The 25,801-nt window shown below is 42.4% G+C and overlaps 1 protein-coding gene across 2 annotated transcripts in view; it reads left to right on the top strand.

The window, feature by feature from the left end:
• Positions 1-5,553: 5,553 nt before the first annotated feature.
• The window catches only part of LOC120034036 (protein shisa-6-like), a 70,198-nt gene continuing 49,950 nt past the window's right edge, over positions 5,554-25,801 (top strand). Inside the window, exons 1-3 of one of the 2 annotated variants that reach the window (XM_038980428.1) lie at positions 5,554-6,098; positions 11,855-12,003; positions 18,086-18,178. In XM_038980428.1, the coding sequence (XP_038836356.1) occupies positions 5,554-6,098; positions 11,855-12,003; positions 18,086-18,178 (787 nt within the window). The remainder of the gene's footprint in view (positions 6,099-11,854; positions 12,004-18,085; positions 18,179-25,801) is intronic. The other variant, XM_038980429.1, reaches the window with a different exon arrangement.

Raw genomic sequence — 25,801 nt, 5'->3', positions numbered from 1 at the left:
GCCCAAGAACAATCTATTGAGAAGACATGAGAGGGTATGGCCACTATGGGAACAGGCCTATTCCTAGTCATACTACTGTAGCTGCTTGGTTAAAGCTGTACAACCCTCTAAACTATCCTACTTCAACACCTCCTTACAATAACCATTGGCATTTCAATCAGTTAACTTCATTTTCTTCAATTCACTGACAATCGCGTATCTTATGAAATTCCCTTTGGCCCTAATTTTTATAAAAACATTTATTTGAAGAAAAAAAAAGTTTCATGCATGTTAAACTGTGTGCAAATTCCCCCAGAGACTCTCTTTCCACCAAGCATTGGTTTCCTCTCAATCCTGGTCCAGCGACAGTTTGTGATGTAATTCCAAAGCTGTGACATTTACGTCCAAATGGTAATTGATTCAGAGGAAGCTGTTGGTATGCAGCTACAATTTAACAACCCGTCTCAGGGGGTGTCAAGCTGTGGGAAGGAGAAACAGGAAATGAGTTGTACTGAATGTTTACCGAATGCCAATTTGAGACTGCCCACGTTCCACACCACAGAGAGGGCAGCCAAGCCCGGGCAACTGTGTAAGAGGAGATTGGAACAGATTTCTTGTTCTCCACGTCTTGCTTAGTGGCTTACCTTACCCTACAAACATCCAGGCCCAGCACAACCCTGGTAGTGAGACAACCCTGGTTGTGAGGCTACTATTGATTGGCTGCTGCAGGAATAAAGGAACCTAGTGCATGCTATCCAAGCTCTGTGCTGTGTTTACTGGTGCGGCATAGTCTCCACCACTGCAAAGCCAGGCCGCCACAACAGGGACAGACAAGCAACAGTAATCCTCCAACTTCCACTGACGCTGTCAAGCTTTTCCCAAGGAAAGTCTGGCATCAACCTCCGTACAAACCACCCAAGATTCCAAAAAATACTAAAAGAGTACCTCACAATTACTTCTCAACAGTATTGACCACGGTCATTTATAAAGATGACATCGTAAAGACGAATGCCGTAATGACGGGCATTAAACATGACCCGTGGCGATCATCAGCAGTGGTCATTTCGTGCTATTGTCCTCATTACACTTTTCTATAACAGCTGTGTATACCAATGTGCTTATAGCTACTCATTTATCATGAACCACATTAAGCGGCAATTAAGGAAACAATGTTATCACGGCAGAAGAAAATTGTATATCTGTTCTCTTAATGTTGTTCAGAAGGATAAAAAGAGAACACTCATAATGGTCCTGTATACATTTTCACTGTGTCCGTGTGTCTGTAGCCTACTTGTGCTGGAGGTAATGGAATGTCAGTCTCAGTTAGTGAAGGACCAGGTTAGTGTAGAATTGTCTTTCCCTACAGTGGGGGAGTTATTAAAACAGTGTTTTCCTCCATACAACAACCAATCTTAGCTGCCATGATGCCTTCCCAGAAATGCATGTTTGTTCATCCAAAAGCAACTGTGACACACAGTGCTGCCTGTCCTCTGTTCCCCCACCCTCCCCTATTACTGTCTGGGGGTTTCTTTCTGTTTTACTAGTGCCTTTTACACTCACATATTTTGTTTCCTTTCAGTGTGTTTTGCTGCACTGAGATTCCACCATGTGTGAAGATAAACTCGTATAATGTGTTTTACCAATACAGAAATAAAATTAACCCCCAAGGTCGACAATATGTCCACATCCAATATGTCCACCTCGATTGTGCAATGATGTTGTTATGTCTCCATTAACTGTGTCCTGAACTTATCATGATGTTCAATTACCCAAATAGTGAACTACATCACACAGTGTCACGTCAAGTAAGTAACAAATCAGTCCACATGGAAGTTTAACCGACCCTTCTACTATGCCCTTCCTCTGAATCACAGAGCACTGACGTGTTGGAGGGAGATAAGGTTTTGCTGGCGTTAACCGCTAACAGCACACCACACAGACAGCCACTCCTTTCATGGTCTGAGCGTGCCAGCAGCAGCAGCAGCAGTTGCCTCAGTCAGTGCTGGCTGTGCAGCTTTGCTGGGGCTGATAAAGCGAAAGAGGGAGAGAGAGGCAGTGCTGCTACAGCTTTGCTCTAATTTTCCCCAGACTGGCTGCTGTTTCTCTTTACTCTGTCTCTCTCTGATAGCATGGTGTGGTGGAACAGACACAGGCCAGAACCGCCTCCGCCTCCTCCTCCTTCTCCCTCTAACCATAACACTCTCCCTCCGTCCCTCCATGCTCACTTTCTCTCCACATGCCACATGGGTCCAAACTTTCTTTGACACATCCCACTGGACCATGTTGTGGTTCTTTACTATGTGCCGGTGCATTTCCCGAAAAACGATATGAAAGCAACCATATAGATACGGCAAAAGTGTTTGAAGTCAGTAACAACTATGCCGTTCTGGCTTCACTCTGAAATTGGAGATAAGGATTAGGCCACACAGAAGCTGCCTAGTATGCCTCAAATGACTAACTTTGATAACATCAGCTTTGATAACATCGGCTAATTTCCCCATGCCTATCTGCTCTTGAGAGGAGATGGCTTGGGCCTGTCAAAATGAGGGAGATAGTGTGCCATTACATATGTTCTCATTAAATTGAAAGGTGTATTGGTAGTTTGAAGTGGGTTTACTTCTACATCTCAGAGGACATTCATGTAGATTTAGCATAACCCTTCCAGACTCAATGATTTAGGGACTTTGGAATACATGGATGTGGGCTGATGATACTTCTAGGAATTCAAATCTTATAAAATCTTATACAAATGTCTTAAACAATTTTATTTTGTTTAAGTATTTTGATTTTTGATATTTTTTTGACAGTTCCATTATCTCAAAAATACCCAAACATTTCAACATTACACACTACTCTGTTTTGCATAAGAACTGGGGCAGACATTTTGGTTATGCTCTGAGCTGAAGCCCAAACAAGATCCACATACAGTCCCTGATTGAAAGAGCAGGTTTTTAGACACAGCAAACAGATGTGGTACAGTAGGTGGGGCATATTCATGATGTCATAACAATGACACCTCATTATTGTCACTTAGTCTTCTGTTTGGAGAAAATATAACATTAGACAGTATTGTTTCCAATTAGTTGTTGTTTCAAGATGTTGCTCATTCCACTTAATTGGGAGAAAACAAGGGAGCAGAATTCCCAGGTTGGAACCCTAATGATTCCATTCTTCTGAGGAATGGTCTCATTATTCCTGAGCCAACGTCGACCCAGTCGTTACCTGTCAATGCTTTTTGCTGAGGCTAGCTTTCTCCGCCCTAAGCTGTTAAACATTAATGGACAATCCTTCTTCCCTTTGTGCTCGATATGACATCTGATGTGTCATTTTGACTGACAGAGAGTCGGGGGGCTAATTTGCAAATGCTGCCATCCATAGCATCCAGTGAAGAAACACATTTATCAAAAGCCCTGTGCCCTTTTCTTGTCTCCTTGTCATATTAGCTTCTGAACACTGTCAGGGCAGCGTGAAGTTTATGGATTTCATTTCAAAGGCCTCGCTGTTTTCATCATGCAACTCAACGTGTGGACAAGGTTAAAAAAGGCTACCTCATTCAACCATGGGCCACAAAGTAACTTACTGTGCTTGGAGAGTAACAGTAGCTCATCATAGCCTTATACTCATACTGTAATATGGGTCAAACACAACTGAAAGTACACAAACCTGTAAGATGAAAAATGAGGGGGGAAAGTACATCAAATATGTAGAGTTGTCTGAAACGATAGAGATTGTTAGATTTAGATTGCACAAGGTCTCCCAGGAAACTCCACTGAACTAGGGGCTGAAGTCAATTATGTAGGCCATTGTTCTTTTTCAGTCTCCACTGCCTCATCCAAAATTACATGGAGGTTGAACATGATGCAGTGCCTTTCATTGAAAATTAGGCTACTGCGGTTTCTGGAGCCTCCTATAAGTAAGTGTGTTAGCTTTAATGCAGCTTTTTCACTGAATATTAACCAACTGCTTTATGTTGTAATGTGTGTTGTCTCTCTTTCCAACGAGCCACATTCCAGATTAGATATCAATGTCTTAGAAAATATAGTCACTTTTCTGAACACCAGAATGGAACATTCCAATAGCCTGGAGACAAACTCTGCTATCATGGCATGTTAAACTGTGTATTACCAGCATATTGTGGCATGTTATTGTATTACCTAAAGCAGATCATTCCCACTCTTATGCATAATAGGGCATAATGAAAGCCAACTATATAGAAGCACCAACAATTGCAACAAGCTGCTGTTACATGGTATGAGTGAACGCAGCGTTGTGCAGTAGAGCGAAGATTTACACCACCAACGTCGCACTCTTTAAAGAGAAAGCTCTAATGCAGTTCTAGAATGGTCCAGATTATTGAGTGCAGCCTGTAGGCATGACCGAGCACACTGCTGTCAGGGGCCGATTTCTAATTAACTGAGGTACCTGTATTGGTGACGTAGACGCGCTCATGTGGAGGGAGGAGTGAGGGATGAAGTCGGGTCGGAGCAGAGCGGGGTCTCACGCGGAGCTGAGGTACTTTGGTTCAGTCTGTAGCAGAGTCGAGATACCCAGTTGCCGGACACCATCAACGGGTAAGTGCTTTTCTGTTTCGTTGCTGTGTGATTTTGGTTGTCTTGTTTCTACAAAAGTTTCGTTAGATTCGTCTCCTTCTCTCCATGAATAGAGCTGGAGGAAAGTAAACTTCGTACAAGAAAAGATGGGGGAAACTACCAGCATTGAATATGTTAGGCTATTTCTCAGGAAAATTAGTTAAGACTTTTTATTTGTCTGCGTTATAACTTTGAAATGGACATTCAAAAATAGAAAGCATAGCACCAAGAACTACTCAAAGATATATCCGCATAGTGTCCGCGCTGGGTTGTGCTGTCCATGGTGCTGAAACAGTTTGCGCGTCTGCGGGGGAACGTTTGTTTGACTGAGCAGAATTGTTTTACGCGCGTTCATATGCGTCTGTTTAGTTGGCATTGATACGCAATTCATAAAATTAGATTTCATTTGGTGCAGATGGTTATGTTATTTTTCTTATGCAAAATGTTTGGTCCTTTTTTTCTTTTAACAAAGTATTTTTTTACAGTAGGAATTTACTGAACCCTCTGTCTTTCTCTCCTGCTTTCTCTACAGAAAACAATCAGCGTTCAACTGTGCAAGATTTAGAGCTTTGCTAATAAAGATATACTTATGGTAGATGGCATTGTCGGAGACAGCCGGAGGGGATTCTTCAGCCCATTTCTCAAGCTGAATCCAAATGACACTTCCTCCACCCAAAAGTCCCCCGATGACCACAGAACTCCACTTATATTCGGAGGATGCTGCACAGTGTGTGACACGGTCGTCCGACTGCAATTGATTGGTGCAAGAAGCGTCCTTCCCTCAACCAGAGCATGACACTCTCAGCAGTGGACAGTTGGAAAAGGGCTTCGGAAATGAACCCCTGGGGACAGCCGCAAGACTGGGTCAGTGGCAGGAGCACGGCTAGGTAAAGAAGCAGAGCTCTTCGTGTGAGGAGAGAAAGCATACAACTAAAAAAAGTGGGGGGCAAACGATCGCATCAGAAAAGACATACAACCTCAAATCATGGGGATACAGCATCTTCTGCTTCTTTTGATTTACTTGGACCCGCTGAATGTACTGTGCGCGGCTACAGCCAACAAGAAGAAAAACGCTCCAAAGCGGAATCAGAAGATGAAGGAGGTGAACGGCACGGAGGCGCCTACTGCGGTTCCGCGGCGAAACACTCAGGTCCAGGCACCTTCGATCGCTACCCATGACACGTGCCTGGGCTACTATGACGTGAGCGGAGCGTACGATAAAGTGTTCGAGTGCAACAACACCGAGCACCGCTACTGTTGTGGAAGTTGTTTCCTGCGCTATTGCTGTGCAGAAAAAGGGAAACGCATAGAACAGAAAACTTGCACAAATTATAACACCCCAGATTGGATCAAAACGCAGCCTCCCTCCCCGGCACCAACAGGTGACACTTACGACCCTGACTTGGATCAGACTAACACAACGGTATACATCACCTGTGGTGTCATAGCTTTTATCATACTCATCGGAGTTTCTGCAAAAGTTGCCTATGACAAGGCAACCAAGCCCCCTCAGGAAATGAATGTCCATAGGTAAGTCACCCTGACATTTAGGTTAAGAAATAGTAATTTATTATGGGGGCCACTTTTTTCCTCTGTGTGTGTGTGTGTGTGTGTGTGTGTGTGTGTGTGTGTGTGTGTGTGTGTGTGTGTGTGTGTGTGTGTGTGTGTGTGTGTGTGTGTGTGTGTGTGTGTATGATTGTGCGTGCAATCACTGTTATGAAACACCAGCTTCAGTTTTCAAAGACATGAAAAGTCTGCTGATGACAGTAAACATGTGTACAGTGGGTATAGAAAGCTAAATTAGATTTGTGAATAGACTAAATCATGAGCACTTCATGACCACATGTGTGACATGTGTGCAGCTATATGCTCATCTTTTGAATAGGGATGAAGACATAATTCACAATGATGCTCAATTTAATTCCTCTCTGGAAAATAATGTTACACCACCTGCAAGCCATTATGCAAAGGGAAAATGATCATTACAATCAACTCCTTTTCAAATACCTCTCTTATGCAAATATACACAATCCCCCAACTGACAGTCAACCCGATTCACCACTACCACCACCACTACTACCACTACCACTACCAACACCACCACAATACATTGGAACATTAAATGTCTCTTGTCAACTAAATTATTGCTCCGTTTTCATCAGCAGCACAAACAAACCTCCATGAGGCAGGTGTGGAATTGAATGTCTCTGTCAAAGAAAAGGCATCACATTCATGGTCACAGTATAACATTCAGGCTAGGAGCAAGGTTGGGTTGCTTCACTGCTAACAACCCAGAGGACATACTGTACAGATGTCACTCTCCCTTCTTTTGATTGACATTGTATCTTACGGGATAATGGCCCATGGATGGACTGCTGTTGGGAAAGTATGAGGTAAACACATTATAGTGGAATACATCTAACTGCTGAGGAATCAATGTCTCAATGTATTCATTATATTATGTCCCTATGAATGCATACTGTACCAACAATCCTTATAATCAGGCACTCTGAAGTCCAACAATTTCTAAGTATTTGGATAGGTGCTGTAAATAGCATATCGCCTCCAAAATTATTGAAGCTGGTGATTTTTTCCATGACACATTAGAAGCTTTGACTATATTGTTAAGCACTTCCTAGAGCTAGGAGAGTAACTAATGTACTGTAGTCTGAATTAAAAGACAGTTAACCTTCTGAAGTGGAGGAGTATGTTAGGGATTTTGTGCTCTGACAACAACCCGCCATGATGAATTTTGCAGATTAAGCCAGCAGCTATCTCATTCACTCACGGTGTTATATGTGAGTAGTATACCTATGCTTTGCAAGAAAGCTATAACAAGACAGTACCCAAAGAGATGGTTTGGGTGGAGAAACCACATGTGGTTAGCCAATCATTGTGGTTGTCTAATGGTGGTCTGGTGTCTATTAGCCCATAGCAGAGGGGGTTGTCTACCTGTTCAGCCAAAGCTAAGATCTTGATTAAAGCCCATGTGAGGCTAACTGTGCCTTGCTAGGACTGGCTTCTGTACCCTCGTTACCTGCTGGCTCCATAAAATCAAGGCAGTGATTGTTCTCAGAGTCCATGCAGCATTAATTTGTACCCATTCTTAAGCAAGCCCCTCCCATGGCATCAACCCTAGATAGAAAATGTATGTTTCTCCACTAGAGATCATTTGTACCACAATCCTAATGGATTTAGTGGCTGGTCTAGCAGACTGGAAGACCTTTGTCTGGAGTTAAATGCAGCTTGAACTGTAGCGGTGGCCAGATGTTCAGTATGGGGTAAGCTCCAAGGATGACACTGTCATCTTCTCATGACAGGGCTCTACAACCCTAGATCTGTCTCTCTTCCACAACATCCATTAACCCCAGCAACAGTTTTTCTGCATTAATACTTCTGTTGATAGATGAGTCACACTCACACTGTTGTTAGAAGTCCATACTTCAGCCTGTCAAATGTCATTGACTCCTAGCTGAACAATTCATATCAAAGCATTAGAAAGGAAACCTTTTTGTTCCCCTCAGTTTATTAAACGTCTGGTTCTGAAGAGAAATCTTTCAGGTGGACGGTTCTGTTGACAAAATATAGATACGAGAACAAGGCTTGGATAAGTGCCCCCCATTCATTTTTCCTTTCGAAAATTCATGGTTATGTCTACAACCTCAATAGCTATTGATTTAATAGTCACACCAAAAGATGGTGTCAAGTACAGGTCTTTGGTTTAAGAGCTAATGTTCTCAGACACATTTTTCTGCTCGTAGTGACATTCAAATATACAATCCTTAAATGCAAGCCAAGCCATTACCTTGACAGTTTCAACGATGACAGTACAAGTAGAAAATATGATACCAATATCTGTCTGTCTCTAGTGTATTCCTACAGTTCTAGTCAAAGCTATTTCATGCAACCTACCAAACGACTCACTTTGATCCCACTAAAGACTATTAGACTTCTGAGGCTGTCGCAGTGCCTCCATCTCAGTACTCAGAACTGAGGAGACTGTGAGGATTTCTGGCCCCTTAATGCTCTCCTATCCTAGCCATGGGGCGTACTTTCAAATGGAGATGCTTACTGCCACCACCACATCAGTATGAGTGGTGGTGAGAGAGATGAGACAGATGCTGTCCAATTCAGATTTTTTTCTTTACTAATTGGTCTTTTGACCAATCAGATCAGCTCAAAAAATATATAATGTGAAAATATCTCATGTGACTGGTCAAAAGACCAATTAGTGTAAAATCAGAATTGGGCTGCCTGTGTAAATGCAGCCAGAGTAGGGATGACTAAACGAGGTGACATTGCATAGTGGACATTCAATAGCTTTTTAATGATTTATTTCCAACAATCATTTGGCACATTTGGTAATAATGATCTCTGCCGGGGGAAAAAATGAACTTCTGTGGCTGGCTTGAGACATCCATGCTGATAACCCTGTCTAGAAAGCTGTATTGGAACATGGGATTAACTATATACTAGGCAATGGTTTAAATGTATTTAGCCCTGTGTAGTGATTCAGAGTTTTATCTCAGTGACTGTGGATGGATTGTGAGGAGAATGCTAAGGCATTGGCAGACCTTTTTTGTTTCTTCTGTGACCTTCACGGAGGCACAATAAATGTCGAGTGAAAGCCAAAGCCAGGGATTTGAGTGGTCTATATTGATCACTTTCTCGAAAGCAAACCTGGATGCAATTTAAGATGGATCTGTTGCAAAAAAGTATCTACTCTCAGATTGAGTACATATTAGGTTTTGTTATGCCAGTGAGAGTCAGTTCCAATACATTCAAAAGGGATTTCTAAATTGACCTGCATGCAGTGAGATTGAATATGTCATTTTTGAGCGATTTTACCCTAATATTGGGCAGAGAAAGCAGAATGGGTGAGGTAGGTGAGATAGTATGACTTTGCAATGTCTCTTGTATAACGTTAATGTATGTAAAGCACACCTACATGGATTTATTTCCTCTCCAGTGTCTGCTTCTACTCCATTAGTGGTTGGCATGTCAGTGATATCCTTCTCTCTGCTCACATTGGGAATATTCATTTCTTTGGTGTTCCTGACAACCTAATCTCTCATGGACAGACTATGTAAACCTAATTGATACTGGTACTGGTCCTCAAGCATCTGACCAAATTAAAAAAGATTTTAGTTCTGCGTTAACCGAGATTACTGACAACCTGATAGGCAGGGTCAATGCTGCAATACTTTTCTAACATATTCATTCAGCCATGAATCATGGCTTGACAAACATTTTGTGGAGTTCAGGATCCAAGGGGAGTAGAAATTCACATTGGTTTCCATTTTCTTCTCCCCAATGCTTTTGAACCTATTTTAATTGGTAAATGGTCCGTTGCAGCAAAGAAAGACCTAGTAAAGCTGCAGCTGGCACAAAACAAAGCAGCCTTGCCCTTAACTGTACACACAGAACTAACATCAATAGCATGCATGAGTCTTTCATGGTTGAGGGTTGAGGAGAAATGTGTTACTTCTCTTCTAGTCTTTTTAAGAAATGTTTGTGTGTTGAAAATGCCTAACCACTTGTATAATCTATATGCATACACTTCAAACAGACATACTGTACATACTCCACCAGATACGCCACCATGGGTTTCTTCACAGTACCCAAACCAGAGACAGATTTAATGCATCGCTCAGTTACTGTATGTTTAGAGCCATGTCATTGTGGAATGCTCTGCCACAAGACCTTACTCAGGCAAAAAGTAAGTTTAGCTTTAAAAAACGAACGAAAGAATATATGTTGTATCACATCATTTCTCCTATTTCTAAAGATGTAATGTATTGTATATAAGAATATGAATATGTATATATGAATAGTGTGTAAATACTGTTGTCTCGGTCCCTTTCAAATATATAACTCTTATTTTTATGTGCATTTTTAATTTGGATTTAATGTAATATCTTATGTTTTTCTTGTCTATAACTGTTCTGTACTTTGTCATGTATTTGTACATTGTATGTGTACCCCAGGAAGAGTAGCTGCTGCATGTGCAGTAGCTAATGGGATCCTAATAAACTAAACTAATCCGTTTAGAATGCAGATGATAGACTTGTTGAACATCTACACCACATGCTCATAATAATTCAATCTCTGTCTCAGTCTGAAAATAATTGCAAACATGTCGCCATATCTGTAAACACATTCTAGGCTTCCTTATCTCTTTTGACAATGTAGAAATGTGTTAAAATAGAAAAAAAGAGAAGAAAAAAATCCCATTTCACTGCGGAGGCAAGTCCCTCTGATAACCAACAAGACTGAACTACATCCTCTGTCATGTGCTGCAAGTGCAGTGTAAAGGGAATTACAATTTATTTTCACTTCTCTTCTTTACAATATTTACTTTACTCCCTCGATGGATGATGGGTGTATCGTTTGAAGATTATTTTATACGTTCCCATTTCTTGTAGATGTTTTTTTCCCTTCCCATACATAGGAATGTACTGGTGCTATTGAAACATGATTTACCTAAAAGATTTTGTAGGAGAGGAAACTGTGACAGGTCTAGACTTTGGGGCTTTCAAACACAATATTTTTAAAAAGCACCTCTATTCCTCCACTGTGTGGGACTGGTTGAACGTGTTCCTGCTATACAAGACACAAAGTAGTCAACTGGGGCGATGAAAACCAGGGCGCCTCAGTCTGTGAAAAGGATATGGTTAAAGTGTGCCCATCCTAGAAGGGAAAGGCTATTAATACATAGCTCCCAAAGTCACAGAGAGTTATGGAAAGAAGTTGACTCAGGTCGACTTTGACACAGTTACATTACCCTTTCAGCTCTTTGAAGAAACCAATATGTCCACCATCCTCACCACTATACTTCAATGGGGACCAATGTTGAAAATGATGATAGCAAGATGCTTTGTGCAGAGCCCTTAAAAATTGGTAACTTGGTAGGAGTTAGATTCCCATTTGAACCTTAGTAGTGGGGGCGTATAGCTCTAGCAGAACGTTCTTCAAGGAACATTGATGAATGGTTTTAGCTGTTTTCCCTTGGCCTGAAGGGAAAGGCCCATCTGTACTCAGTGTGGCTCAGTATTGAAACCTGGCCCATTGGCCACCTTGGGTGTAATTACACTTTACACTGTGCCTTGTTCTGGAGCTTCACCAACACAATTGGAGCTGTATGTAACAAAATACATTAAGTAGACCTTCTGGGGATGTTGAGAATAATGGTTGTCGGTGATTGAAAACAGGAAAGTATTTCTGGTTCTGTTTGTATAGTCTGAAAACGATAAAATTACATCTGTGTTTTTACATTTCTTTTGCAGAGCCCTTGCAGACATTTTGAGGCAACAAGGACTAAATAAGGAGAATGAAAATATTGCAGCGTTGGAGGGTTCACCCAAAGACATGGACACACCTCTCCGAACGTCCAAGAACCATTACACCCCAGTTCACACCATGCTAGCAAACCACGGTGGGTACCTGCACTGTTTTTACTTCACATATCCAAGAATATCTTGCAAAAATGATTCAAACTGTATTTGTCCTAAGCATAGGTTCTGAAATGGTCTTTAACTCTAGTACGCTGCATGGTGCACTATGAGTTGAATCAAAGTCCTTTCTCTGTATAAAATCGATACCCAAGATGACAGAGTTACTATGGAAACAGAGGTTATGTTAAATAGTTAGATAAAATGAAAAGAGGTTCAATGTAAATGTCATGAGAACATAAAAGAGAAGGTGTTATTAAAGCCATATTCTTTGCCCTCAGTTACATTCTCTGAGTGGTGGAGATCCAGTCTGAATTTCAAATATACAGTAGTGATTGGTAGGAATTATGGAGGTAGATCTATAGAAATCTCATAGAAACGAGACAAGCAGGGATGACTGAATAAGGAGACATTCTATTATGGACTTTCAATAGCTTTTTATGACTACACAGTAATCTCCATTGTACACACTTCTATGTAACAGTATATATAACTACTGTCATTATACTTGGCTGACATGTGTACAACAATGTTATTTCTATGGTATGCGACCTTTGCATTGTAAAGTGGGACCTTATTGCTTTCATTATTGGTCAAAATGGTCTTTGACACACGCACTGAAATAGATGATGGGCAGTGTTGGGGAAGCTATTCTGAAAATATAATTAACGAGCTACCAGTTACTTCACACTATTGTAAGTTAAACTACACTAAAGCTAACCTTAAAGTTACTTCTAAAAAGTAGTTCACTACAACCAAACTACTTAGTGAAAAATTATCAAACCTGAATCTGAAATGTCACAGACTACAAATTGCAAGAACATATCACTCTGGAGTCAGATGTTAACAGAATGTCTATTCTGGCCTATTAAACTCAAACATGTGGAATTAGGCACACACAAAGTGTTTCAAGTGAGAATTAGGCAGGTTTGGTGCTGAAAAATAAAGGCAATTCTTGCCTACTTCACCAATATTTTATTTTTGCAAAAAAAAAGTAGTGTGTAGTTCCAGTAGTAAGCTACACCACTACATGGCAACAAAGTTGCCTACTACATGAAAACACTACCAAGATTTGAATTTAGGTCAACTACCACAAAGCTACTGCAAAAATGTATTTAAATTGCTAGTTGAACCACATATAGTTCACTACTCCCCCAAACTGATGATGGGGCCCTGCTACTTAAGTATATTTTTTAAAGAGTGAAAACGATATATAGCAGTTTAGACAAAGGGCCTCGGCTGAGTCTATTTTCATGCTGGGGTTCCATAAGCCTACTCAGCATTGGCTCAAAATGGAGATGCAAATGAACATGTTCTTCGGGAGACACATGGCTTTTGTCCTGAGATAATTCTGTCTTGCATCGCTGTTCCTCCTTCTTTTATCCGGTCTCCAGATCCCTGCTCCGGGGATCGCTTGCTAAGTGCCCTAGTATGGTGTCCCAGATTCAGTATTATGTTTCACTCTCGTGTCAAAGTAGACACTCCTCCTCATCCAGGGATTGTGTCAGAGGAGAACTGTTACGTGCTACACCATGGGATGTGAGCCGCTTTTCTCAGACTTGACTCGAGCCACAAAAGCCACAGCTGCTGGTATGTGCAGTTTATTAAATGAAACCACTGTAAGGGCCAGCCAACAGAGGTAGTTACAGTTATGTTTGCCTGAATTACAGCACTTGACACTTCAATAATTCTCATTGGAATCAATAACCACTTTGACTGCCATTTTACAGTTGCCCAAAACTAGGATTGTCTAACCCCTTATCGGCTTTCATCCCCTCTAACAGCTCTCACTGTGCTTCATTAATCCATAATGTTAACCCTGAAGTGACCTCAAGACTACCATGACACCCCAGTGTTTTACATCAAGATAGTGTGGGCAATGCTGGATACTTCCCTGGTGTTTTACATTAAGATAGTGTGGGCAATGCTGGATACTTCCCTGGTGTTTTACATTAAGATAGTGTGGGCAATGCTGGATACTTCCCCAGTGTTTTACAATAAGAGATTGTGGACTATGCTGGATACTTCCCCAGTGTTTTACATTAAGAGATTGTGGACTATAGTGGATACTTCCCCAGTGTTTTACATTAAGAGATTGTGGACTACGCTGGATACTTCCCCAGTGTGTTAAGATATTGTGGGCAATGCTGGATACTTCCCCAGTGTTTTACATTAAGATATTGTGAACAATGCTGGATACTTCCCCAGTGTTTTACATTAAGATATTGTGGACTATAGTGGATACTTCCCCAGTGTTTTACATTAAGATATTGTGGGCAATGCTGGATACTTCCCCAGTGTTTTACATTAAGAGATTGTGGACTATGGTGGATACTTCCCCAGTGTTTTACATTAAGATATTGTGGACTATAGTGGATACTTCCCTGGTGTTTTACATTAAGATATTGTGGACTATGCTGGATACTTCCCCAGTGTTTTACATTAAGATATTATGGACTGTGCTGTATACTTCCCCAGTTTTTTACATTAAGAGATTGTGGACTATGCAGGATACTTCCCCAGTGTTTTACATTAAGATATTGTGGACTATAGTGGATACTTCCCCAGTGTTTTACATTAAGAGATTGTGGACTATGCAGGATACTTCCCTAGAGGCTGACTATTTTGTTTGGGTTCATGTCAGTCCTGCAAGTGGTCTTCATCCCTTGTGGCCTCCTTTCTAACACGACTCATCTTTCTGTTGTGAAATACTGTACGGGTCTCTCTCAAGTCTGGCATCAGCTGTACTATATTGGGTTAAACTGGCCTTGACTGAACTAGCCTCAACATATACAGTATGAAGTTCCATTACATACTGTATTACAATGCTAGTTGGTGTCTTTGGTGGCTCATGTAGATTATATGTGGATATACCTGGGAATCTGCAGTAATACATGAGATCCTCATATGAATATATCTGTTTTTCACAATTCAGATTGTATTCTATGTTGTTTTATTTTCACACTTGGAAATATATTATGTTCTTACATCATTTTCTCATTGATGTTGGTTGGTCTCTGCTTGGACCCTAAAGTCTTCTGCTAAAGGAAAATCAGTTAAATTACCCTTTCGAGATAATGTATCAGTGTATTTCAGCATAAGAACACAATGTATCATAGTCAACGTCTCCTACAGTAGAACCTGAATTCAGCCCTTAGGCGCTGTCCTTAGAGTAGACCAAGGTTAGAAAGCTGATTATCCCCATCACAGCTTGTCAAACACTGGCGGCGATATAGTGCATTCGAAAGTATTCAGACCCCTTCACTTTTTCCACATTTTGTTACGTTACAGCCTTATTCTAAAATTGATTAGTTCACCTCTGGCTGGGCCACTAAAGGGTATTCAGAGACTTGTTCCGAAGCCAATCCTGCATTGTCTTGGCTGTGTGCTTAGGGTCATTGTCCTGTTGGAAGGTGAACCTTCGCACCAGTCTGAGGTCCTGAGCACTGTGGAGCAAGTTTTCATTAAGGATCTTTCTGTACTTTGCTCTGTTCATCTTTCCCTCGATCCTGAATGGTCTCCCAGTCCCTGCCGCTGAAAAACATCCCCACAGCATGATGCTGCCACCACCATGCTTCACCATAGGGATGGTGCCAGGTTTCCTCCAGACGTGACGCTTGGCATTCAGGCCAAAGAGTTCCACCTTTGTTCTCATGGTCTGAGAATCATTTAGGTGCCTTTTGGCAAACTCTAAGCGGGCTGTCATGTGCCTTTTACTGAGGAGTGGCTTCCGTCTGGCCACTCTACCATAAAGGCCTGATTGGTGGAGGGTTTCAGAGATGGTTGTCCTTCTGGATGGTTGTCCCATCTCCACAGAGGAACTCTATGCGCTTTCAGAGTGACCATCAGTTTCTTGGTCACCTCCCTGACCAAGGCCCTTCTCCCCCAATTGCTCAGTTTGGCTGATCGGCCAGATTTAGGAAGAGTCTTGGTGATTCCAAACTTCTTCCATTTAAGAATGATGGAGGCCACTGTGTTTTTGGGGTCCTTCGATGATGCAGAAATGTTTTGGTACCCTTCCCCAGATCTGTGCCTCGACACAATCCTGTCTCGGAGCTCTACGAACAATTCCTTTGACCTCATGGCTATGTTTTTTCTCTGACATGCACTGTCAACTGTGGGACCTTTATATAGACAGGTGTGTGCCTTTCCAAATCATGTCCAATCAATTGAATTTACCACAGGTGGACTCCAATCAAGTTGTAGAAACAACTCAAGGATGATCAATGGAAACAGGATGCACCTGAGCTCAATTTCGAAGTCTAATAGCAAAGGGTCTGAATACTTATAAGGTATTATAAGGTATTTCTGTTTTTTTATGGGGTATTCTGTGTAGATTGTGTAAATGATTTAATCAATTTTAGAATAAGGCTGTAATGTGGAAAAGGGGAAGAGGTCTGAATACTTTCAGAATGCATTGTATGTGTTGTAGTTGTTTACCCTTTGGTATTATTCTAAGCCAAGAACACTTCATGAAGGCATACTTCGAACAGATTAAAAAAACTTGCACATAAAAGCCTCTTTTTATTCAGCATAAATTGGACACAGTCAACTTCTTAAATCCTGAGAGTCATTAAGTATTTACTAGTTTCTTAGTATGAAAATCCCAAAGTAACAGTGATGGATAAAATGTTTCAGCAATCAGTTTACAGTATCCGTTGGGCTTGAAAACAGAACCAAACAGGCTTTAGAGAGCTCAGGCCTGTGTCAAACGTCAGTGTAATGAAGACCAGGGCTAATGGTCCCAGGTGTTCCTTCTCATTATGATAATTTGAAATGCGGTTCGATCTCTGCCTCTATGCCCCAAAGGTCTGAGTGACACTATTGACTTTGAAGTTGCTCTATTGAGATGAGGCTCTTGAACTATTTGCCAGCTAATGCAGACTGGCACTAACAGGAAGGAAGAGAGCTAGGGGAGGGGAACTCAATAGGCCTTTGTAAGACAGACCGTCATGTTGTTTCTCCTCTATTTTCAGTTTAAGCTTTCACTGTCTGATACACACTCACTTTCTCAGCCTACCTGCATCTTTTTGTGCACAACATTTTGGTGTTTGATTGGCAGGACAAATGGAGGTTGTCAGACTGCTGGCCGGCACTTTGACGGTCCATTGTGGACCTCTGCACTCTCAATTACAAGACTTGTTCCAGCCAGACACAATATATAATCTTGGAACAAATTATGTTACATAGTGATCTTTAAGACCAAGGAAATCCAGGATGAAATGTTTTGTTGCAAGGCGCATTTTTTATAAACTGACATTTTATAGATACAGTACTACAATGCAGCTGTCATGATTATGAAGATAGATCCAATTACACCGTTTATGAATCAATTATATAAGGTCCCTCCATATTGCAGGTCTATGTGGGGTAAAAGTGTTCTACTGTATAAGTTGAGGATGGAATGAATCAGTTTTAAAACACAGGAGAGTGTCTCGGTTAGAAGGGTTCTGTAGAATCTCTCCACTGATCTTCAGGGTCAAGTGCCCAAGCCTGAAAGACATTTTGCCATCCAATTAAAGTTTGAATATTTTACCTGCTTTGGCAAAAGGGCAGGGCTTTTGACCCTGAATGAGCATCTTTGTTTAATTTGTGAACAATATGAGAAGGGAAGTTCTTCACTAGCTCCCCCAGCTCGCAGCTTTGGGGAGACCTTTTGCGGTGGTGATGATCCTGAGTTTAATGTGAGACCCTCCTTTCCCTCTGCGTCCCTGTTCCTTTACCAGTTGGCTGAGCCAAAGAGGGAGTGAAATACAGAGGCCTCCTCACTATCTTTCAGAGTACTGGCTGAACTGAACTAAGACTCCATAAAAGACAAACTCCCGTGAACACAGCTATTCAGCTAACTAAAGAATGAGGCTAATGCATCATACAATACGTTCATTAACTAGGGTGGTTGGAGTTATTAAGAGTGTCCCAAACTCTGACATGTGTACACAGTTGTTTGTGATTTCGTGTGTGAGGGTTGGAACGAAAATCAGCAACGAATATGCTTAGTGAATTGTCTTGGTCAGATAAATGGTGTTGGTCATCTCATGCTATCTTAACTCTGCATTTCTCCCACAGGGCACTACGGGAAAGAGAACTTCCGCCAAGGCCAACTTGATCATAACTTCATCTCCTCTGGATTCGTGACACTGGGACGACCGCACCTAAAAGGTATTGTCTGTTGGTCTGATGACAGTTACTCTTCAAGAGTAAAGACAGCGTTGACGTACAAACTTCTAACACAAATCTCACTCTCATTTTGACCTTGCCTCTCACCTCCACACATTTCCTCCAGTCTTCGTCCAAAAAGACTTCTTCCGTTTTTCGAACCACTGTTTGAGTAGATCAGGGGGAAACAGTGCAATAGCCCATCCAATTATTTGACTTGCTCACTTCTCAGCTGGCAGTCACCTTGGGAAATGGGACTGAAGCTTTTGGCAGAACAATAACGGCATTTCTCAAAGCTAATTGAAAAGAGAAAAGCCTCAATGAGTTACTGCTTTGTTCAGATGTGAAAAGTACTCTCTCCTTTTTGTTATGTTTTTCCCCTTGACTGACTCATATAGGCATTTACACAATGGCCATGTGTGGATGAAATAACACTCAGCATTATCAGCACTGCATGCAGTACTTGTCACATCCTCCAACTCTTCTTCGTGCCAGATCACTGTGTACAGAACTGTCTACTGTACGAGAACAATGGAGTCAGTTGAGCTGAGAGAGTCTTGTCTCCGCTCTCTAAGGAGGCTTAAAATCATTGATGATAGTTGTACATAAGTGACTTCCTGTCAAATGCCAAGAAAACTACATTATGATATACACCTATTGAATTTATCAGTCGAAATATAAATAGACTGAATTGCAACATAGAAAACTAAATGTTCTTAATCTGGTAGTATAAGATGGTAATAGCTAGAGTTGGTGCATAAAGCTAAGTAGTAAACAAGTGGCTGTTCTCTGTCTTTGCAGCGCAGCACTCTGTAGACGATGTAGGGCAGCTGTCCTGGCAGGGAGATCTGGACGTTCCTAATATCTCCTACAGTATGTAACTCATTCTCACTATGGAGACCCCTGCTTCCTGCCGGAAAACAGCCACACACCTGCTTTCTGCTCCCGCCAGATAAGACCACTCTCACACACTTCACACACCTAGACCCTGGGCCCATAGAGTGGGTTTGGCGGCTAATCGCACCAGCTCCTCATAATGCAGGGCATCAGAGCAGACGCCCTGCCACTATCATTAACCAGCCCAGTACAGCTTTCAGAAAGCATGGCTGTCTGGTGTACCTAATGCAAAACATAGACAAACAACTCCACAAGGAGGAGTGGAAAGCAGGCTTGAATGTCTGTGCTGGTCTGTTCTCCAAAGTATGAAGCAGTCATGGGTTCTGTAGATGATTAGGATAGACAAGGAGGGTGACAAGCATTAAAATGGTTGCTATGTCATGATTAACAGTGTGTGTGTGTGTGTGTGTGTGTGTGTGTGTGTGTGTGTGTGTGTGTGTGTGTGTGTGTGTGTGTGTGTGTGTGTGTGTGTGTGTGTGTGTGTGTGTGTGTGTGTGTGTGTGTGTGTGTGTGTGTGTGTGTGTGTGTGTGTGTGTGTGACGAGACACATTCTGATAGTGTTATTGTGTCTGCAATTTCATAACCACTTCTTGTAAATTTTAGGTGTCTGCAAGGTAAGTGGTATTTTACCAAGTGACAAAAACAAATATGTTTTACATTTGCTTCTAATTCAAATTCAAATATTTCCTTGCAAATCCATAAGGTTTGTTCAATATGTTCATATCTTTATACAACGAATGTATGTGAAAATTAGGTAGGCTAATTGGGGTTTGAACAGCAATCCTCTGCCTTCCTGTTAGGCCACATCACTGCTGCCTGGTGTTACAGTAACTGTCATTACAAAGACGAGGACTTTTCCACCTCAAACAGCTGGCTGTCAACAGGCTCTCTGTCTGCTCCCTGTACCTCCTATTACTATCACCAGTTTTACAGCCGGTATTGGCACTGACCCAGTATATAGCTTACTCTCTTACTCTCTTATTTCTTATTTGTCGTGTTTTCTTTATTATATTTATATATATTGTTGTGACCTGCACAGACAGCTGTGTGTTATGTGTTATGCTGTTCGTTGGTTGTGCTGTACTTACCAGTACCCAGTGTTCACGGGGTCCGACATGCCAGTCAAACTGCTATCTGCCAACCACGGGAATGCCTGGAATGTTCTGGTGCCGGGCATCCTGATGGTTGGTGGAGCGGCGGGTGGGGGGTGTGGGGGGGTTTGGCTGGGGGGTGGAGCATCACCAGTTTAAGACCATGCTTAGCCATTGTTCTCTCTCTCACGTCTGGTCTTAACAAGAGACAGTCACGGTTGATTTATACGGGTATCCTTATTTGGCGTGGGTTATGGCCAAACAGTAGCCTGTGTTCAGTTTGGTTATTAAATTTGGAATTTGTAAACTAAATTGTTCATTTATGATCTAGCCAGGTCATTACGATATATACAGTGCCTTGCAAAAGAATTCACCCCTCTTGGCATTTTTCCTATTTTGTTGCATTACAACTTGTAATTTAAATGGATTTTTATTTGGATTTCATGTAATGGACATAAACAAAATAGTCCAAATTGGTGAAGTGAAAAAAATAATAATAATAAAGAACGGAAAAGTGGTACGTGTATATGTATTCACCCCCTATGCTATGAAGCCCCTAAATAAGATCTGGTGCAACCAATTACCTTCAGAAGTCACATGATTTGTTAAATAAAGTCCACCTGTGTGCAATCTAAGTGTCACATGATTTGTCACATCATCTCAGTATATATACACCTGTTCTGAAAGGCCCCAGAGTCTGCAACACCACTAAGCAAGGGGCATTACCAAGCAAGAGGCACCATGAAGACCAATGAGCTCTCCAAACAGGTCAGGGACAAAGTTGTGGAGAAGTACAGATCAGGGTTGGGTTATAAAAAAATATCAGAAACTTTGAACATCCCACAGAGCACCATTAAATCCATTATAAAAAAATTGAAAGAATATGGCGCCTCAACAAACCTGCCAAGAGAGGGCCACCACCCAAAACTCACGGAACTGGCAAGGAGGGCATTAATCAGAGGCAACAAAGAGACCAAAGATAACCCTGAAGGTGCTGCAAAGCTCCACAGCGGAGATTGGAGTATCTGTCCATAGGACCACTTTAAGCCGTACACTGCACAGAGCTGGGCTTTACGGAAGAGTGGCCAGAAAAAATCCATTGCTTAAAGAAAGAAATAAGAAAAAACATTTGGTGTTCACCAAAAGGTATGTGGGAGACTCCCCAAACATATGGAAGAAGGTACTCTGGTCAGATGAGACTAAAATTTAGCTTTTTGGCCATTAAGAAAAACGCTATGTCTAGTGCAAACCCAACACCTCTCATCACCCCGAGAGCACCATCCCCAAAGTGAAGCATGGTGGTGGCAGCATCGTACCGTGGGGATGTTTTTCATTGGCAGGGACTGGGAAACTGGTCAGAATTGAAGGAATGATGGATGGCGCTAAATACAGAGAAATTCTTGAGGGAAACCTGTTTCAGTCTTCCAGAGATTTGAGACTGGGACACAGGTTCACCTTCCAGCAGGACAATGACCCTAAAGCAACACTCAAGTGGTTTAAGGGGAAACATTTAAATGTCTTGGAATGGCCTAGTCAAAGCCCAGACCTCAATCCAATTGATAATCTGAGGTATGACTTAAAGATTGCTGTACACAAGCGGAACCCATCCAACTTGAAGGAGCTGGAGCAGTTTTGCTTTGAAGAATGGGCAAAAATCCCAGTGGCTAGATGTGCCAAGCTTATAGAGACATACCCCAAGAGACTTGCAGCTGTAATTGCTGCGAAAGGTGAATCTACAAAGTATTGACTTTGGGGGGGTGAATAGTTATGCATGCTCAAGTTTTCAGCTTTTTGTCTTATTTCTTGTTTGTTTCACAATGAAACATATTCTGCATCTTCAAAGTGGTAGGCATGTTGTGTAAATCAAATAATACAGCCCCCCCAAAAAATCTATTTTAATTCCAGGTTGTAAGGAAACAAAATAGGAAAAATGCCAAGGGGGGTGAATACTTTCGCAAGCCACTGTATATATTCGTTTTTTAAATTAGTTATACTATTTTGATATTGATTGCTGCACTGTTGGGTAGAGCTGGCAAGTTAAGCATTTCACTGTACTTGTGCATGTGACAATAAAACGTACATTTTAACTTGACAGACATGTTACGTGTCCCTACCACATCATTATAACCCTGCTACAATACACCATACTGTAACCCTGCTACAATACACCATACTGTAACCCTGCTACAATACACCATACTGTAACCTTGCTACAATACACCATATTGTAACCCTGCTACAATACACCATACTGTAACCCTGCTACAATACACCATACTGTAACCCTGCTACAATACATCATACGGTAACCCTGCTACAGTACACCATACTGTAACCCTGCTACAATACACCATACTGTAACCCTGCTACAATACACCATACTGTAACCCTGCTACAATACACCATACTGTAACCTTGCTACAATACACCATACTGTAACCCTGCTACAATACGCCATACTGTAACCCTGCTACAATACACCATACTGTAACCCTGCTACAATACACCATACTGTAACCTTGCTACAATACACCATACTGTAACCCTGCTACAATACACCATACTGTAACCCTGCTACAATACACCATACTGTAACCCTGCTACAATACACCATACTGTAACCCTGCTACAATACACCATACTGTAACCTTGCTACAATACACCATACTGTAACCCTGCTACAATACACCATACTGTAACCCTGCTACAATACACCATACTGTAACCCTGCTACAATACACCATACTGTAACCTTGCTACAATACACCATACTGTAACCCTGCTACAATACGCCATACTGTAACCCTGCTACAATACACCATACTGTAACCCTGCTACAATACACCATACTGTAACCTTGCTACAATACACCATACTGTAACCCTGCTACAATACACCATACTGTAACCCTGCTACAATACACCATACTGTAACCCTGCTACAATACACCATACTGTAACCTTGCTACAATACACCATACTGTAACCCTGCTACAATACGCCATACTGTAACCCTGCTACAATACACCATACTGTAACCCTGCTACAATACACCATACTGTAACCTTGCTACAATACACCATACTGTAACCCTGCTACAATACACCATACTGTAACCCTGCTACAGTACACCATACTGTAACCCTGCTACAATACACCATACTGTAACCCTGCTACAATACACCATACTGTAACCCTGCTACAATACACCATACTGTAACCCTGCTACAATACACCATACTGTAACCCTGCTACAATACACCATACTGTAACCCTGCTACAATACACCATACTGTAACCCTGCTACAGTACACCATACTGTATCTCTAGCATCTCTCTTCAGTCCCTAAATTCCTTTCAAGTTAATTTCAAGTGTGTGTTATGATATTCTGATATTCTTTTCCCCATGCATTCACGTGCTACTGTAAATATGTATTCATGAATATCCATATGCTAATAGGGAGATATAACGGAGTCTACAATCAAGATAGTTACAAGAAAAACAACTGCTTAGTACAATAGGAATGACCTCAAATGTTATTGAGCAAAATCCTTTAGTTCTCTGTGGGGGCGTACACTCTACTGATACAGGCACTATGGGGCTGCATGCTAACGTACAGTAGCAAGCTCATATAGCTCACGGTAGATAGTTTTTGTGGCTGGCTAGTGAAGTGTCTGTTGGAAGGCTTGTGCAGTGAGTGTGATTTATAAATGATATCAGTGAGTGGTTTGAATTGGCAATGTCTATCCATCTCCACTCTTCCATGATGGATTGGCCAGGCAGACGTGTCCATTTAGCCACTGTGGACCACAACAGATTTATTAGACACAGCTAAAGGCCAAGCAGCTGCCACAGAGGAAATCCTTCAGGAGATTCCACTTCATTCATCTAAATGACAAACATTGAAATGATAAAAGGTGTTTTTGAAGCTGGTGAAGATATATCTGCCAGCTGATATAAGTATCTCCACTTGGAGGAGTTTCTGAAGAGGGGTGGGCTTCTTCCTGCATTGTTTGGAGGTCATTGCAAGGTTGTTGGAGAATTTGAGATAGAAAATCTTATTGTTACAATAAAACTATCCAAGATGTTTGACAGATTAGAGGTATATTGGAGTGGAACTGTCACACCCTGACCTTAGAGAGCCTTTTTATATCTCTATTTGGTTTGGTCAGGGTGTGATTTGGGGTGGGTATTCTATGTTCTTTAGTTCTATTATTTGTATTTCTATGTTTTGGCCGGGTAGGGTTCTCAATCAGCTGTCTATCGTTGTCTCTGATTGAGAACCATACTTAGGTAGCCCTTTTTCCCACCTGTCTTTGTGGGAGGTTGTTTTTGTTTGTGGCACTATAGCCTTAAGCATCACGGTTGTTTTTGTATTGTTCATTGTTTTTGTCGGCATCATCCTAATAAAGAGGAATATGTACGCTCACCACGCTGCACCTTGGTCTACTTCTGTTGACGGCCGTGACAGAATCTCCCACCACAAAAGGACCAAGCAGCGTGGTAAGGGGGACTCATGGACTTGGGAGGAAATCCTGGACGGTAAAGGACCCTGGAGGCAGGCTGGGGAATATCGTCATCCCAAGGAGGAGCTGGAGGCAGCAAAGGTGGAACGGCATCGTTACGAGAGAACACGGCTAGCAAGGAAGCCCGAGAGGCAGCCCCCCAAAAACTGTTTTGGGGGGGCACACGAGGAGATTGGCTGAGTCAGGTTGGAGACCTGAGCCAACTCCTCGTGCTTACCGTGGCGAGCGTCGTACTGGTCAGGCACCGTGTTATGCGGTGGAGCGCACGGTGTCTCCAGTGCGCGTTCCCAGCCCAGTGCGATACATCCCAGCTCCCCGCATCTGCCGGGCTAGGGTGAGCATCCAGCCAGGAGGGGTTGTGCCAGCCCTGCTCTCCAGACCTCCAGTGCGCCTCCTCGGCCCAGTATATCCTGCGCCGGCTCTGCGCACTGTGTCTCCGGTACGTCTGCACAGCCCAGTGCGTCCTGTGCCAGCGCCCCGCATTTGCAGGGTGAAGATAACCACCCAGCCAGGACGGGTTGTGCAGGCTCTAAGCTCGAGACCTCCAGTGCGCCTCCACAGCCCAGTGTATCCGGTGCCTCTGTCAAGGACAAGGCCTCCTGTATGTCTCTCCAGCCTGGTGAGTCCTGTGCCTGCGCCCAGAACTAAGCCTCCTGTATGTCTCCCCAGCCTGGTGAGCCCTGTGGCAGCTCCACGTACCAGACTGCCCATACGTCTTCTCACTCCAATGATGATCCATGGCAAGAAGCCTCCAGTGATGATCCATGGCAAGAAGCCTCCAGTGATGATCCATGGCACGAAGCCTCCAGTGATGATCCATGGCAAGAAGCCTCCAGTGATGATCCATGGCACGAAGCCTCCAGTGATGATCCATGGCAAGAAGCCTCCAGTGATGATCCATGGCACAAAGCCTCCAGTGATGATTCATGGCAAGAAGCCTCCAGTGATGATCCATGGCACGAAGCCTCCAGTGATGATCCATGGCACGAAGCCTCCAGTGATGATCCATGGCAAGAAGCCTCCAGTGATGATCCATGGCACGAAGCCTCCAGCGACGGTCTCCGGTCCGGAGCCTCCAGCGACAGTGCCCGGTCCGGGGCCCCCAGCGACGG

This window comes from Salvelinus namaycush, chromosome 41 (genome assembly GCF_016432855.1).
Source record: "Salvelinus namaycush isolate Seneca chromosome 41, SaNama_1.0, whole genome shotgun sequence".
Taxonomy (NCBI): Eukaryota; Metazoa; Chordata; class Actinopteri; order Salmoniformes; family Salmonidae; genus Salvelinus; species Salvelinus namaycush.
Note: the sequence above shows the minus strand (reverse complement) of the source record. Positions and strands in the feature narration are given on the sequence as shown.